At 35.7% G+C, this 16927-nt stretch overlaps 1 protein-coding gene and 1 long non-coding RNA gene across 4 annotated transcripts; one reads left to right on the top strand and one right to left on the bottom strand.

Moving 5' to 3' along the window:
- The first annotated feature begins 1856 nt into the window (after positions 1-1856).
- On the top strand, positions 1857-16681 carry ldb2b (LIM domain binding 2b). Of its 3 annotated transcripts, none has more exons than XM_048197658.1 (10): positions 1857-2168; positions 3825-3927; positions 5679-5851; positions 6941-7063; positions 9970-10053; positions 10155-10278; positions 10977-11030; positions 11812-11936; positions 15349-15404; positions 15872-16681. In XM_048197658.1, the coding sequence occupies exons 1-10, from the start codon at positions 2037-2039 to the stop codon at positions 15876-15878; spliced, it is 981 nt and encodes a 326-aa protein (XP_048053615.1). In that variant the 5' UTR covers positions 1857-2036; the 3' UTR covers positions 15879-16681. The 3 variants fall into 3 exon arrangements, with proteins under 3 accessions (XP_048053615.1, XP_048053616.1, XP_048053614.1); XM_048197659.1 differs by having other exon boundaries at positions 15349-15408; XM_048197657.1 differs by lacking the exon at positions 15349-15404 and having other exon boundaries at positions 1859-2168; positions 15872-16680.
- On the bottom strand, positions 4089-6947 carry LOC125272652. The gene is made up of 2 exons (XR_007185901.1): positions 5842-6947; positions 4089-5752 (listed from the first exon to the last, which is right to left on the bottom strand). It is a non-coding gene; the product is annotated as an uncharacterized LOC125272652 (long non-coding RNA).
- Positions 16682-16927: the final 246 nt, after the last annotated feature.

Here is a 16927-nt window from a genome sequence, read left to right as displayed (position 1 = left end):
CCTGTGTGTGTGTGTGTGTGTCTCCTATATTTTGTAGTCTGTGGATTATTTTTAGAGAATCTCGGGTTCTATTAATATTTAATCAAAGGATTCAACAATAAAATCTGTGTGGATCTCTCTCACTTTCTGACTCAGCCTGTCTCCATTTTTCTTTCTCTTTGATTATGCGTACAGACAGTATAGATGCATATGTGTGTGTGTTGGGGGTAGGCATGCAGTAATTGCACAAGAAAACACACACTCACACGTTACTTAGTGGAATTGCTTGAGCAGGGTCAGAGAGCACATGTCTACTCTAAATGATGAACAACATCTTTTGACATTCATTATGATCTTCGTCTCACTGGAATTTACCTATATTATGTTTCTATTTTTTTTTCTTAATGCGGCCCTCACATATGATGCATATTTCATTTCCAACATTTGTGTTTACCACTTTATTCTATAACATTTTTATTACACATTATATTATAATAAAATCAGACTGAAACATTGAATACAAAAACTAACATAAAATCTGTGGTATTTCGTAAAAAAAAAAAAAAAAAAAACTGAAATAAAATAATATAAAATAAACTGTGCTTTCCTGTTCAAGACAGTTTTTGGCTTTCCCAACCGTTCTGCTATTCTCAATCTTTCTGCCGTTTGCTATTAACTAAAGAGAAATCAGAGAGTGACATCTTGTGGTCATCTTTGATCAAGTCGCCATAGAGATGGGAGGAAAATTGATAAACACAAAGACATGGATAGAGAGTCCTCTCATTATCCTGCTCTCTCTCTCTCTCTCTCTCTCTCTCAGTGGAGTGGGTAAATTTCATTCCTTTAGACCCCCCTCTCCCTCCTCGCCTTTCCCCATGAGACACAACGCACACAAAGAGCCCAGCAACCACTCTTATTAACTGACCTGAAGGGGGAGGGGTGTGTGTGTGTGTGTGTGTGTGTGTGTGTGTGTGTGTGTGTGTGTGTGTGTGTGTGTGTGTCTCTCTGATCCTCTTTACTAGTATACGGTTTGCATTGTGAAGTCACATGAGCATTAAACTATCAATCAAAAATGAAGCAACAGGCACTGTGTATATGTGTGCATGTGTGTTACTTTACACTGCTTTGTAAAAAAAAAAAAAAAAAAAAGAGGGAGTGTCTTGATTTTGGGCATGAGAAAGAGAGACCAAGAGGGAAAAAGAAAGTGAAGTAAAGGAGGTGAACTTTTGGGGCCCTGCTTCCCCCCCTAAAACAAGAGGGTAATAGAATCCATATGGACTCACTCTCTCTCTTTACATGTCTGTCTTATCTGTCTCTCTTTCTCTTATTACATAAGTTTTTTTTTTTTTTACTGAAAATGAATGGAAAATGAAAAGAAAGAGTAAATTGCTTTTTTTTTAAAAAAAGAATAAAATGTGCATATATCTCCAAACAATGAGAGAGAGAGTGAGAAAGGGAAAACCAGAGAGAGAATGTGTGTCTGTATGTATGTGGGAGAGCAAGTCTCTTGTGTGAGTCATAAAGAAAGAGAGATGGAAAAATACAAGTAGAGAAGCGCGCGCACACACATACACACGCTGTTGCAGTTCTGCATTAAATATGTGCTATGCTGTGCGCTGTTTATTTACACATTATCAAACTATATTATCTACAGTAGCCAACAGTAGCACATTCTGCAATAGTTATTGATGAAATGTAATCGGGGATTTTATCTGAGCAAACATAATAGAAGCAAACAGTGATTGCATTCCATTGAATTTTGCTCTAATTGGCCAACTTGTCAGACTGTACAGTAAGGAAAGACCTTCCAATTTACAGAAGCCTCTCTCCTTTCCTCCACCCCCTCCCTCGTCTCTCCCCCTTCCCTTCGCGAAGTCCTCCCTCCCCCTTTCCTTCTCTCCTGCTCTCCTCTCTTCTCACAGCAGAGCGCGCGTGTGATTTGACAGTCGCATCTCTCCGTGTGTCCGCGAGCGCGCGTGTGTGTGTATGTTTACGATCGTCGTGCTCCACGTGCGGCGTGTGGATGCGCTCCTCGCGCGCTGTCGGTAACAGAAACCATGACCGGCGCGCCGCGCGACCCCTTCTACTCCTCTCCGTTCGGTCCGTTTTACCGGAGACACGCGCCCTACCCGGTGCAGCCGGAGTACCGGATGCACGAGCTCAACAAACGGCTCCAGTCCCGGCCTGAGGTGAGTGATCACCAAAAATAAAACAATAGATCAGGACTTTGCGCTTAGCATTTTTTATATACGTTCTTCATAAAGTGTAAAGTAAATCTTACAACCTCTAAACATTCATTTTAGGTAAGATAATAGATTATTGATCAATAGATTCATCACGCATCTATAAGGAGAACTTTTCTGTCCACTAAGATGATTTTAACGGGGAATATTTTTTCCTTCAAAATTACTTTATGATAAAATGATTAAAAAAGTGTTAAATTCGGAATTTCTAATTTCCACTTTTCCAAAAATGACTTAAAATCTATTTATGTGTATAATGTCATAACATTCTGTTCCAAATACTGCTGTCATTTCCATAACGTTTCAGAGAACAAATTTCAAAATATGTTACAATTTGGATATGATGGAAATAAAAAGTGAACAGTAAAGCATATCTCTGCTATACAGCAGACTAGCATTTAGCAGAATTCTAATCAATTTTATAGGTTATTTAAAATAATTTTTATACATTAAAAGTACATTAAATAAATACATCAATTGACTACTACTTATCTCTAAAACTGAAATGTCTTCAAACATCATTATTGTTCATCACAAAATGAAAAATCACAACCCATGCAAAACCCACGATCAGATCTTTATAATCCGACATGTTACACATCTTAAAATAGATGAAACATAATTTCAATAAGTTTATTTATTTTATTTTTTTTTACATTTCAAGCAGCCAAAGGTCCCCTAATTAAAAAAAGTACCTTAATAAATTCATTTATTTCTCTTGCATTACCACAGTGTGACCCCACTATTCTGCTACAAACTGAACTTATTCAAGGGCTTTCACTGAATTTGACTGAACACAGTCCTTGGCAATGGTTTGGTAAAATACCAGATGCGTTATTGATTATATGGTGTGTTTTTTTCATGAACACAAACAGCAAGGTGATGTTCTGTGATGTTTATGTGGCAGTGTGATTTATTATAGAACTTGCTATAAGACAAGAGAACGGACAAAACCAGTATCGCTGTACCATGTGTATGGCGTATATTTAACATAATTCGTCTCCTCGGTAGGTCCCAATTTAAACTGCAGTGCAAGCTGTTAATATTTGATTCTCCTGATGCCGTCGGTGTGTGTAAAAATAATCCACAATAAATTGTACTTTTAGAACATTGCCCATACTCAGAAAAATCAATGCGAATAAATGGGGGGAAATAAAATGGATATAAAATGCTATTCAGCACACCTGGACATAATAATTTGACAGATTTAAGAGAGACTGAACTATTGGAATAATGACCTATAGAAACACCCTTTTCTCACAGTCTAATAATTCTCATACACGTTTATAACACACAAAGACTGAAGAGCTGTCACAATACAGTTTATTGTGGCTTTATGTGCTGCTATAATCATGTCCAATATAGTCAAATGAATGTCAATACCAAGCCAGCGGTAGTTGGCTGGATTTGTGGTGTAAATTGCTGCCCTTAATGGGGCGAATCAACTTGGGTGTGTGTTTATAATAAACAGTAAGCTTTGAAATGATAATCACTATGCCAGGCCTAATTATGGTCATTTTGGGTCATTCAGGGGCCAAGTACTTCTGTGCCTCTCTTCTGTCTCACTCACTATTAAATGTGTGTTAATGTGTGATCCCATAGGACTGTGATATTCTGTGGTGGGATGCATTCTGCACCGAGTTCTTTGAAGAAGATGCCACACTGACTCTATCATTTTGCCTGGAGGAGGGACCCAAGACATACAGTAAGTGTGTGCAAAGCCATAGACTGGGAACCCCCACCCCGAACACCGCCACAAAATTCATAATATAAGTGTTTGAAATGCAGGTTTCTAGTAGATTCTTCAACTTTTACATTTGGCCCCCTAAATGTTTAACATTTGGTTGAGTCAGTGCATGATGCTTGTTTTTTTGTTGTTTTTTGTATTTATTAATTTATTTAAAAAATACATGAAAATGCAGTACATACGTACATTCAGTGACTAATGTTTTTTTTTTTATTCTTTTGATTTAAAATGTTGATATTTTTGATGGCCATGAAATAAAAATATCAGGATCATACAACTGTCCGAATATCAAGAAAAAAAGAACAATATTTTTTATTATAATCTTGTATTATTATTTCTTGGGGAAATTATTTGAACAAAACTGCTGACCTGCTCATTAATAACTGTGGTGCAAACAACATGCAGAAACATGCAGAAAAAAAATCATAAATCAGAAAATGATATAGAGAGTGTCATGATTTTGTCTCAAGGTTAGTAAGTCAGCTTTTTTGATAAAATATTTATAAATTCATAATTTCTGGATATTCATAAAAATAATTTTACCTTGAGAAATATATATAAAAATGTATGGAAATAATGATTAAAATGTGTAAATGTGTTATTAGATTTTACTTGTCATTTTTAAATTAATTAAATTAAAACTTTTCTTGAAAATGTTATAAACAAAATTTACAAAAAATAAAAAATACACTGAATATTCATGGCCAAGTAACAACTTGGCACATAAGTTGGTTACACTTTATTTTAAGGTGTCCTTGTTACAGTGTAATTATATAGTACTGAGTAATATTAATTAACTACAAGTACTTATTGTAGTGTACCTGTGGTTAGAATTAGGTTTGGTTTAGGGTTAATTGCATGTAATTATGCATAATTTTTTTAGTTATTACTATAGTAACTACATGCAACGTGTAACAAGGACACTAAAATAAAGTGTTACCCATATGTTTTAAACTAGATTTTTAAGGACATTGATCCAGTCATATCCTTGAGTTTTTGTCAGTAAATATTGCAAACATCAAAACATATTTAAATCACGGTACACTTGATCATGGTAATGATAAATTATTAATAATCAAATAACTTAGAATAAGATCTGCGAGCGTATTTGTGTTTGAGTGTAAATGTATACACTTTCTTTTTATCTCTCGCTCACTCTTATCTGCCTGTCTCTCGTTCACTTTCCAAGGTAGAGTTTGAATTTAGATTCATTTCAGCCTGTTTAGAGTTAGACAGGCACAGAGTTGTGCTGGATTTCACTCATTCTCATTCATTCCTTATTCACTGTGTATGTGGTGAGATTTGATTGACAGGTCTGGGGTGTTCAAATAAATATGGGCCTGCAGACTTCACACACCTCTACTGCAGTGATTGACAGCTCCAGAGCACTAACTGTTCTGTGCGCACGCACAGCCTGCTGGACTTAATGCCTGCGGCATTCGGTAGCCTGTTTGTTTCTAACTCTTAGGGGACCACACACAGAGACACACAAACACACACATTTATGGTTTCCAGTTCAGGTGTTCGGCCAGTGTGCTGCCTAACTTTGAGTTTCGTTCGTCATATGGCCATAAATAAATAATGCTTAGGTATGGAGTCCATACCATTCTTCTCCTTCCATTTGTTAATCAACGAATGCAACTGATGTCTTCAGAATGAAATTTTCCTCTCTGCAAATGTTTCTCTCACTCTCATTCCTTCTTCCCCAGCCATCGGGCGCACCCTGATCCCTCGTTACTTCAGTTCTCTGTTCGAAGGAGGAGTCTATGAGTTGTTTTTTGAGCTGAAACAAACAAAGGAGTCGTTCAACAACTCAACTATTACTGTCGACTCTCATCACTGTACAATGACAACACAACATGGCAAACCTACATTCACTAAGGTACTGCAAGTCTGGCTCACTGAGTCTTTGCTTCCTCATTTTCAGCACTAATGTATTCCTCATTGTGAATTCTGGGCTGGAACTGCACAAAACAAAAAAGGAAAATATAACCCCCACTCTTTCCCTCTCCCTCCCGCTCCTGCTCTTTCTCGGCTTCTTCTCTCTCTCTCTCTCTCACCCTCCCTCCCTCATTCTGCCTCTCTCTCTCTTATCCACAAAAACTGCTTCTCTTTTTTTCTATCCTATAGGTTTATGCTTTAAAAATTTAAGATGATCTTAATAGAAAAGTCTGCTAGTTACACTATTTCTAGACCTATTACAATACTGTTCGTAATATGCTCTTGCCTCTATAATTTGTATCAGATGACATAAATACTTTATTCCCAAAATGTCTTGTTAATAAGACCAGTGTAACATATGATTTCATGAGTGTCCTATGCAATATTCATATGGTACGCCACTATAGGATGCAGAATCTCTCAGTTGTCAATTAGAGAGAGAGAGAGAGAGAGAGAGTTTTGTCCAACTTTGCTTTTTAGTAAATGAACATTTGTGAATTAAATATTGATTTGGAAGACTGTATGTTGTAGCTAAGTTATACAGATACAGTTCCCAAGTGTGTGTGTGTGTGTGTGTGTGTGTGTACTGGAGGCATTGATCAGAGCGTGTCTGCTGGGATTACATCCCTCCCGTTGCTATGCCAACCTCGCAGCTACCCTCCGTTCCCCCGGCAACAGAATGTTGGGGTTCAGAGTTCCACACAGAATTCTGCTTGTGCTGAAAATACTGCTTTAATGAGAGAACCGTGTAATTTGATTTGCTTTAAATTAATGAAAAACAAAAAGTCATTAGATGTAATTCTCTCGCATGTTTTTCTCCGGTCAAGTCGGTGTTATGATTTCAGAATTCACATTAACTGTAACAATGACTGGAAGATTATGTCTGTGTTCTTTGTGTGGTGTCTGTCTTATTGCATCCTGAAAGTTTTAAACAAAAGCGTTAACTGAACGGCAAGCAAACCGAAGGGTGTAAGGGAGAGTCGCGCAACACAGACCTGATTCTCTTCCTGCTTTTTTTTTTCTTTCACAGGTCTGTACTGAAGGTCGTCTGATTCTTGTGTTCACCTTTGATGACCTCATGAGAATCAAAACATGGCACTTCACTATCACACACTACAGTGAGCTCATTCCCCGCAGTGTCTTGGCTGTTAATGTGAGTTCATTTTCATGTGAATCAATTAATCGTCCTAATTATTTCTCATACAAGATGACCTGGATGACCTTCTACATTGGCCAAAATTTGCAGCTTTTAGCACACAATTCTGAATACCATATCCCATAATGCAGTGTGCTAGACTTGACCTTTGATATCCATCACTACAAATGAAGCAGAAGTAATAGCAACAACAAATTTATCAGCTCTATCTTGATTATTAAAATGAAATAAATTTAAAATTGAAATGGACTGCCAAAGAGTCCAAAAACCAGACTTGTTTTCGAGATGATAACGGGACACCACTCTGATTGTTTATAAGAATTAAACATTCACTACAATGTAGCATACTAATGTTTAAAATATTTATCGTTTCATAATGCGTACTGTCACATACACTACCGTTCACAACTTTGGGGTTGGTAAGATTTTTTTATGTTTTTGGAAATAGTCACATATGCTCACCAAGGCTCTATTTATTTGATAACAGATACATTGAAAACAGTAGTATTTTAAAATATTATTACAATTTTAAATAATTGGTTTAAAATGCAATTTATACCTGTGATGGCAAAGCTGATTTTTTTCAATGCTTGTGATTTGATTAGACATCCAGACTTAAGGATATATTTTTATTCCAAACTAGATTAAAAATGTAAATTTAATTATTATTTTTGTTTGCTGTGATAACTGACCTCCTTTCAGTGATGTAAATATGAGGTCATTTGGCAACAAGCAACAATTTGAAATGTTTATTGTTTCATGCTGCACACTGTTTCACATCCAATTAAAACTATATGCAGTATACAGTTTTTACAGTAGTAACTCAAACAGCGACTCAAATAGTCAAGTCACCTTTATTTAAATAGCGCTTTATACAATACAGATTGTTTAAAAGTAGCTTTACAGTGATAAATGGGAAAATAATGATTTAATTATGCAAACAGAATTCAATTCTGCTAAAAAGCAGCTCTAAAAAGGACAATACAGTCATTATTCAGTTGGATTCTGTTCAGTGTTGATTCATTTCAGTTCAACAACTATGTAAAGTACATACATTTTGAAATTGGTTCAATTCAACTATAAAGCAGACATGCAGAAAACAGTGATGCTGAAATAATATTGCTGAAAATGAAGTGGAGAAATAGTGCAGAAGCAGTAGCTCAAACAGAGCATGATGCTAGCAACCACAAGGTCATGGGTTTGATTCCCAGGGTATATGTTAATAATTCATTTTACATCTTGAGTGCAATTTTAGATAAAAGTGTCTTTCAGATTCTTTGCAAAATGTAAAAGTAAAAGTCAAATACTTTTACTTTTTAAAATACAAACACTTTTTAATCAGGCGCCTTTCTCTTTGCATCAGCAAGTCATGTGACTCATACTCTTAGTCATTGTTAACAAGAGTAAAACATTGTTCTTACTATTTCTGACACTGTATATTCTCACAAGTCAGTTTCTCTTCACATGAGCCAAGTACTGCTTATTTGAGTGCAGTATTGTTGCGTTAAAAGTGGCGTTTTTAGCTTTTAGCTAAACATTTAAAGGTGCCCTAGAATTAAAAATTGAATTTACCTTGGCATCTACCTTGGCCAGTTCAGTACATGGAAATGACATATAGTGAGTCTCAAACTCCATTGTTTCCTCCTTCTTATATAAATCTCATTTGTTTAAAAGACCTCTGAAGAACAGGCGAATCTCAACATAACACCGACTGTTACGTAACAGTTGGGATCATTAATATGTACGCCACCAATATTTGTATATGCCAGCTCATGTTCAAGGCATTAGACAAGGGCAGCCAGTATTAACATCTGGATCTGTGCACAGCTGAATCATCAGACTAGGTAAGCAAGCAAGAACAATAGCGAAAAATGGCAGATGGAGCAATAATAACTGACATGATCCATGATAACATGATATTTTAGTGATATTTGTAAACTGTCTTTCTAAATGTTTCGTTAGCATGTTGCTAATGTACTGTTAAATGTGGTTAAAGTTACCATTGTTTCTTACTGTATTCATGGAGACAAGAGCCGTCATTATTTTCATTATTAAACACTTGCAGTCTGTATAATGCATAAACACAACTTCATTCTTTATAAATCTCTCCAACAGTGTAGCATTAGCCGTTAGCCACGGAGCATTGCCTCAAACTCATTCAGAATCAAATGTAAACATCCAAATAAATACAATACTCACATAATCCGATGAATGCATGCAGCATGCATGACGAACACTTTGTAAAGATCCATTTTGAGGGTTATATTAGCTGTGTCAACTTTGTTTATGCAACGATAGAGTCGAGAGCTCGGGAAGGGGGCGGAGAGCGCAAGCAATTAAAGGGGCCACAGCATGAATCGGCGCATTTCTAATTATGCCCCAAAATAGGCAGTTAAAAAAAATAATTAAAAAAACTATGAGGTATTTGGAGCTGAAACTTCACAGACACATTCAGGGGACACCTTAGACTTATATTACATCTTGTAAAAAAACGTTCGATGGCACCTTTAAATGTAAATAACATTTTACATATATAACATTTACAACACTATTTTAAGTTTTACAGCACTTTCATTCAAGAATAATCAAAAACTAACTAGTTGTATCCCTAGATAATACAATTTCCTTTCATATTATGTTAACCATGCATTTGTCTGGCATGTTAGCAAACTCAGGTATTTTCAGAAGAATTCACTGGTAGCAGTTTATGGTACAACAAAATGTATTTCAGCTCTTTTTTTATCAATCAAGGTGAAAGCATCCAAACCTTTTAGCTAAGCTGTCAGGATGTTGCTATGGAAACATATCCTGTAATGAATTAGAGCTCTATCTGGATGGAGCACAAAATAAGAGAGAGAATAAATGGACTTGTGTGTCCATGTGTGCGTGTGTGTCTTTGTCAGGCACAAGACCCTGGAGCTCTGGAACAACTGTCCAAAAACATCAGTCGAGTTGGACTTACCAACCTCACACTGAACTACCTCAGAGTAGGTTATAATCACAAATACACGCATTTAAACACACTTTTACGGATGGTCATTAAACTGTGTCAAACAACTGGTGAAAAGATTCTTTTGTTTGTGTGCAGTTGTGTGTGATTCTAGAGCCGATGCAGGAGCTCATGTCTAGGCATAAGACATATGGACTGAGTCCCAGAGACTGTCTGAAGACCTGCCTCTTTCACCAGTGGCAGAGGATGACAACACCACCAGGTAACACATGCACACACACACACGCACACACACACACACACTCAGAGTGCCTTTTCAGTTAACGTTTAATTTAATTCAAGTAACAAAATCTTTTTTAGGATTAAGTTTTAGTTATTAACCCTGGCTCCAACATTCTTAGCTTTCAACATTTTTAATTCATTAGTTCTAATTTGTTGGCTCCTCTTAGCTTACTTTTTCTCTTAAATACAGTATGTCATGAAAGATTAATACAGTAACACCAGCATTGTTTAGCTACTCTTTCCCCCCTCAGCGTTTCATTTCTTTCTGTTGTTCTCCTCTTTAAGAGCTACAGAATGTCATTAAATTTACAGTAGTTTGTTTCATACATTGTAAACACATTTCATATTCCTTATTAACATTTCAAAGTACTGAACAAGGCTGTTAGGGGTTTTGTGATCTGAAGTAATTAATGAAGGCTTTGACCTTGTGTTGTTATTTATGGGTTTTTTTTACTGCTCTTTTTAAAAAAATAACTACCACCTGCTGTTCTTTGACAATTTTTCCTTCACTTTGCCTGAACAATAATCTTAATGTTCTTTTCAGGCAACTCTCCCTCAATTTTTCCTCTTTACTGTTTTGCATCCTCATTATTATTTACTGAAATTATATGTTAATGTTTTTTTTTTTTCTGAATTGCAGTATTGTGGTTTGACTGTTATTCATTTCTTTCATTTCAGTTGGACCCTCACCAAACTTCAAGACAGAAATATTTCCCTCTAATTCCAAAAAATGTATGTATGCTCATCTTTGCTCTTTCATTTTTTACATTTCCTTCATCATTCTAGTTAGGGTTTGTTCTACACTCATAACTCTCTCTCTCTCTCTCTCTCTCTCTCTCATTCTGCATTAAAAATGTAACCAATGATGTAATATTTGCATACTGTATTGAGATTGGTCTTCTTTCTTATATCTGTTGCATACTGAATTGTGATTGATCTTGCAGTTCTTGCATTCATTTCACTGTAAAGCTACGTTTTCACTGCGCAATACACTGCACTTTGGCAGAATTCAAATAACATAATACACTTAGTATGAATTAGAGTACTATGATAGTATGCTATTCATAATTCAGCCAAAATGTTGATTCCTGTGTGCAGCTGACTGAAAAACGAGACGCATACTCAGTGTCATGACTTTCATTTACTCAAAACCGAAGCCTAAAATGTAAAATAAACACTATTCTTTTGTTGCCGTGTAAGCACTGGCATTTCCCTCGGGAAATGCAAATATAGTTTTTTTTCTGTTCTCCTCCATAAATTGTAAATAATATCATTATAATATCATCGTGACTTTTGTTTATTCCTCCACCACCACTCTTTTGTTGATTTAATTTGCAGTACTGATTGATTAGTGTTTTAAAGCAGAGATACAGTATATTCACACCTGGCTATTAATCTATCTAACCACCCATTTTTAAACAGGTTCACTCTGTTTTCATAACTTTTTTCAACACTTATTAAATGCAGTGTTGATTCGATTTGCATTATGCTGCTTTTATGTTTTGATTGACAGCAGAGCCAGCCAAACCAGCAACAAAGAGAAGGAGGAGGAGGAACTCAGCTGGTAGCGCGTCCAATAGCAGCACAGGAAACAGCAAGAAGCGCAGCCCAGCCAATAACTTCAGCCTACCCTCACAGGTACATCACACACTCTAAGCTTGCTCTAAGCCTATGTTCAGAATGTATATATAGCATACTATCATACTACCCTCATGATTATTGCAGTATATAGTATTTATACTGTGGACAGTATGCTAATGTTCTGTATCAACAGAATACTTGGGCCATTAACATATATTAAAATGTACAGTGGGCTATAACAGAATGATTTTTTTAAAAAACCTTTATTAATCCTCTTCAAATAGCAAACAGACATTAAACCCACAATGTTAAACAAGCCCACAATAAATCCAAACAGCGTGGCGTATATATATATATATATATATACATATATATATATATATATATATATATATATTAATGCTGTCAAATTGATTAGTCACATCTAACGTAAAAACTTACATACAAACTTTTATGTTAGTTGCACTTAATCGTGCTTAATCGATTTGACAGCACTTATATAAGGTATATATATATATATATATATATATATATGAGCAATATCACACGAGTAGCCGTGCCATATGGCTGTATATCAGCACGCTGTGATTCGTCCGTAGGCACGAGTGCCGTAGGTAATCACAGCGTGCTGATATACAGCCATATCGCACGGCTACGAGTGTGATATTGCGTTTATACAACAGTTCGACGGCACGAGTGTGTAAATAAATAAGAACAACAACGGAGTGTCTTTAAAACCGTCTTTTGTGCAGCACTACTTCCTTCCGCCACGGATTCAAATCTCAATTTGACAGTTGGACCAAGCCTCCGTTACTAACTCTAAAACGTCACTTTAGAACTAGTAACGAAGGAACGTTGAGTCGCTTCATTGAAACACATTGAATTTTGTACAGTATTAGAGAGAGAGAGAGAGAGAGAGAGAGTAGGCTATTACCTGTGTCTGGTATATTGCATTACATTCATTCTTCAAGTCGATGTCCATAATATTATATCCTTTATACAAGTCCGTTTGAATGTCCGCTGAGGAAAGCGATCTTTGCATTTGTCCTTTTTTACATCCATTACACCACAGCGCTAAAACAACTTCCTTTTGCAAAAGTTCCTTTCAATTTAAAAGTCTCTTGTGCTTCACTGACTCATTCTCCTGTAAAGTGTTGCCGCCATCTAAAGGCGTATTAATGTAATGTTCACTCAATCCATATTACTTAATGGACATATTTATATAAAATCATATTTATTAACAATAATATTTAGAACAACAAATAAGCACAATTGTACAGTTCAGTCAAACATAAAGCACTAGTTATTTAAAAAAAATTAGGTCACCATTTACGCTTGTATGTGGGTTTTTACAAATATTTAACGAATGAAAAGGATTTTAAAGAGTGTGTGACAAAACCTCCTAACTCCATTGGATCCTCAAACTGTCAATCAAGCCTGAATGAAGTGCGCACGCAGTTTGGACATCTCCTCTATGCAATGAAAAGGTAAATAAAGATCTGATATTTGGAAAAAAAAATTGTAAAGCGTTTTCTTTACTCAAAAACCCATATGTTTATAAAGTTTAATGTTTTACGTATTTGAAGAGCGGAGAAGAGTCTGATATGTCCCGTCTAGTTGTAGCCAATATGCTATATAAGGATGTAACGTAACGTTTATTATTATCAAATTTAATATAGCACAATTCGACTTGCTCTGGAACAAATAATAGATTAATAAGACCAAAGATTGCCCGTTCTATGTACTCAAATTGAATAATGTCTCGTGTTTAACCACTATAAGAGCCAGCGGCAAATCCCTGAGGCACTGGCCGAGATTAAGCTGTTGTCGGCGGTTACAGAAGCACTGAACGGCCGCTGACGCACTCGAGCTTGCATCTCCGAAAACGTCAAAACAAATTGTAAAATAGGCGCTGTTATTAAATATGAGTCACATATTTCAGGTCTAAACAACAACATTCTCGCCTAAAAAACTATTAAAACTACAGTTCGTGGTACAAGAAGTAGTATTTGTAAAAATTATGGTTGATTTGATCGGCCGCCATGACGGTCACTTCAAGCGGAGTGATACAAACGGTGAAAAGGCAGTAGGAGTGCTGTTATCACTGAAATATCGCATGGCTATCAGCCAATCAGATTCGAGAACCAGACAGAACTGTTGTATATATATATATATACATACACTCTCTAAAAAATGCTGGGTTAAAAACAACCCAAGTTGGGTTGAAAATGGACAAACCCAGCAGTTGGGTTAAATGTTTGCTCAACCTGCTGGGTAGTTTTATTTAACTCAACTATTGTTTAAAAATTACTATATGAAATGAACCCAAAATAGGTTGGAAATTAAAAATCAGACACATAATTAGTAGAGGCAACAATAATAATAAAAAAAATGAACATGCATTAATAAACAATTTAATAAACGTTTAATGTTTAATTATTTTTTTATTAAACATATTAATAAAGGTTCATTTCTAACAAACTGACAACTTGGGTTGTTTTTAACCCAGCATTTTTAGAGTGTATATTAGTGCTGTCAAATCTGTTAGTCGCATCTAACATAAAAGTTTGTAAATATATGTATATGTGTGTGTGTATGTATGTATGTATATATATATATATATATATATATATATATATATATATATATATACACACACACACACACACACACAGACACACATATACAGTATATTACATATTTACAAACTTTTATGTTAGATGCGATTAATCACGAATAAACACACAAATATGTATATATATATATATATATATATGAGAATTGAAAATAAAATAATTTTCCAATTATTTCTAAATGCTGCAATACTTGGAGTAACTTTAATTGAATTCAATTTTAAGGGGGGACGTGACAATTGTAGTGCATCATACTACTGTTTAAAACACTTATTATGCCTATCGCTTCACTTAACATTTTTTAAAATTAAGTATATACTAAACAATATTCAGTACATATTAAGCAAGTATTCCATTCTGAACATAGCCACAGTCACATACACACTTGCAGAGAAGCAGTGGTCCACACTGAATGGATCATATAGGAGAGATATACTAAAATGAATATATGGAGAATGTCTGGATGTCTGTACATATATGTGTGTGTGTGAGTGTGTGTAAAGAAATAACATAAGGAAAAAGCAGTATAGAAAGGAAAGGACAAAGAGAGCAGCTTAGTAAATTAACCCATCTTATTTCTTTCTATATTGTAATATTTTGTGCAATGTATTATTTATTCAAATATTTATATTACAAATCAATACCTGAATTTTATTGTTTGTATTGTTTATAATAAGTAACAATCAGTTTCCAGTGTGGTTGTAATTTGTAATGTTAGAGTAATTTTTTGAATATATATAATCATTTGTCTATTCTGATTAATTTGTTTGTAATTGAGACTAATTAGCCGTAATTGATTTTGATGATAATTAGTATTGTCCGTCTCTGGTCCCCAGCCTAAACGTGTCGCCGGGGAAACGAGGGGTGGCGGGTGGCTGGAGGCGGAGCTTAGGTAGGTGAGTGACACATGCAGACAGTTATCACGCAGCATGTGCTGTCTTAACGAGCTACTTAGCAATGCAAATTTGCTTAATTAGCACATATGTTGTTATTTAGGTGTTCTCTATCTGAAAAAAAAAAATTCTAATTAAAGACCAAAGAGCTAGTGTCTGGAGACAAGTTTGTGTATGTGTATGTGTGTGTATGTGTATGACTGCGTATTTAACAAAGCGTGTGTGTACGCCACAATCATCTATGTATGTATCAATGTTGATTATCATACACATTTTTTTGTAGTTGTGCACATTTTTATTGTATGCCTGCATTAGCCCTATTGCAAGAATAACAGCCATAAATGATTCTGCTTCTCTCTCTTTCTACACCCCCACCATTCTCTCTCCCCTCTCTCTCACTCGACCCCCTGCGTCTCTGTTTACGTCAACTCTCTCTCTCTCTCTCTCTCTCTCTCTCTTACTGTAGGATGTGATGGTGGTAGGGGAGCCCTCTCTAATGGGAGGGGAGTTGGGTGACGTGGACGAGCGTTTGATCACACGCCTAGAGAATGAACAATACGACCCCGTCAACGGTCTCCATGATGACGGTCTCCATGACTTCGCCAACTCACCGACACTTGGAAACGGCAGCTCCTGGAATGGCCAGCACCCTAGCAACCAGGACAGTAAGCCTGATACCATGGCAACGCAGCAGTTGGAGTAATGTGATCTGACAGTGGGTAGCTATGGCAACGGTGCTGTCAAGGGATGGGGGTATTTTCAACTGTAGAGAGGAGGCATTGCTGGAGAGAAGGTGTGTGTGTGCGCGTGCGTGTGTGTATGTGTGTGTGTGCATGCTTGCGTTTATGTTGGTGTGAGACGGTGTATACTTGAGACTTACAGCTTCAACCATTTAGTTTATGTATTCAAAACAAAACAAAAACAAAACAAAACACTGCAAGCCTTGTACAGATATTAATTCATTTCATATCAGAATTTTTCAGCCCTTTTTTTAAAGCTCAGTGGATGTCTCGGCTTCATTCTGTACCGTACTGTTTGGTTTCGCTACAACAACCTGATGAAGAAAACTCCCATTGTGAACGCTATAGCGTTTTGAGCATAAACGCAGATATCTTTATTGCTCTAAAGTTTAATGCATATTGTAAAACACATGCAGATCTGTGCTGTAGTTGTGTATTTTATGTATGGTTTTCAATAATTTGCATTAATAAAATGATTCTGTGTATTTGGTTATTGATATCAATGTAAAACATTTTCATTGTTATAATCCAAAAAATAAAAAAAATAAAAAATCTTTAATATAGGGAATAGTATTTCTATGATGTTAATATAAAGTAATCTCTAAATCTATTACCCCCTCTAGTGGTTTAAGAAATGTGGTACATGCACCACACTTAACATTTGTGTTATTATATTATATTATATTATATTATATTATATTATATTATATTATATTTGACCCTGGACCACAAAACCAGTCTTAAGTTGCATGGGTATATTTGTAGCAATAGCCAACAATTCA

This window comes from Megalobrama amblycephala, linkage group LG7, assembly GCF_018812025.1.
Source record: "Megalobrama amblycephala isolate DHTTF-2021 linkage group LG7, ASM1881202v1, whole genome shotgun sequence".
Taxonomy (NCBI): domain Eukaryota; kingdom Metazoa; phylum Chordata; class Actinopteri; order Cypriniformes; family Xenocyprididae; genus Megalobrama; species Megalobrama amblycephala.
Note: the sequence above shows the minus strand (reverse complement) of the source record. Positions and strands in the feature narration are given on the sequence as shown.

Bases quoted from the DNA above. Each gene is read 5' to 3' on its own strand.
- ldb2b (XM_048197657.1), top strand. From the start codon at position 2,037: ATGACCGGCGCGCCGCGCGACCCCTTCTACTCCTCTCCGTTCGGTCCG. The intron at 5,852-6,940 runs GTACTGCAAGTC...TTTCTTTCACAG, and splicing joins GCAAACCTACATTCACTAAG to GTCTGTACTGAAGGTCGTCT. The intron at 10,054-10,154 runs GTAGGTTATAAT...GTTTGTGTGCAG, and splicing joins TCACACTGAACTACCTCAGA to TTGTGTGTGATTCTAGAGCC.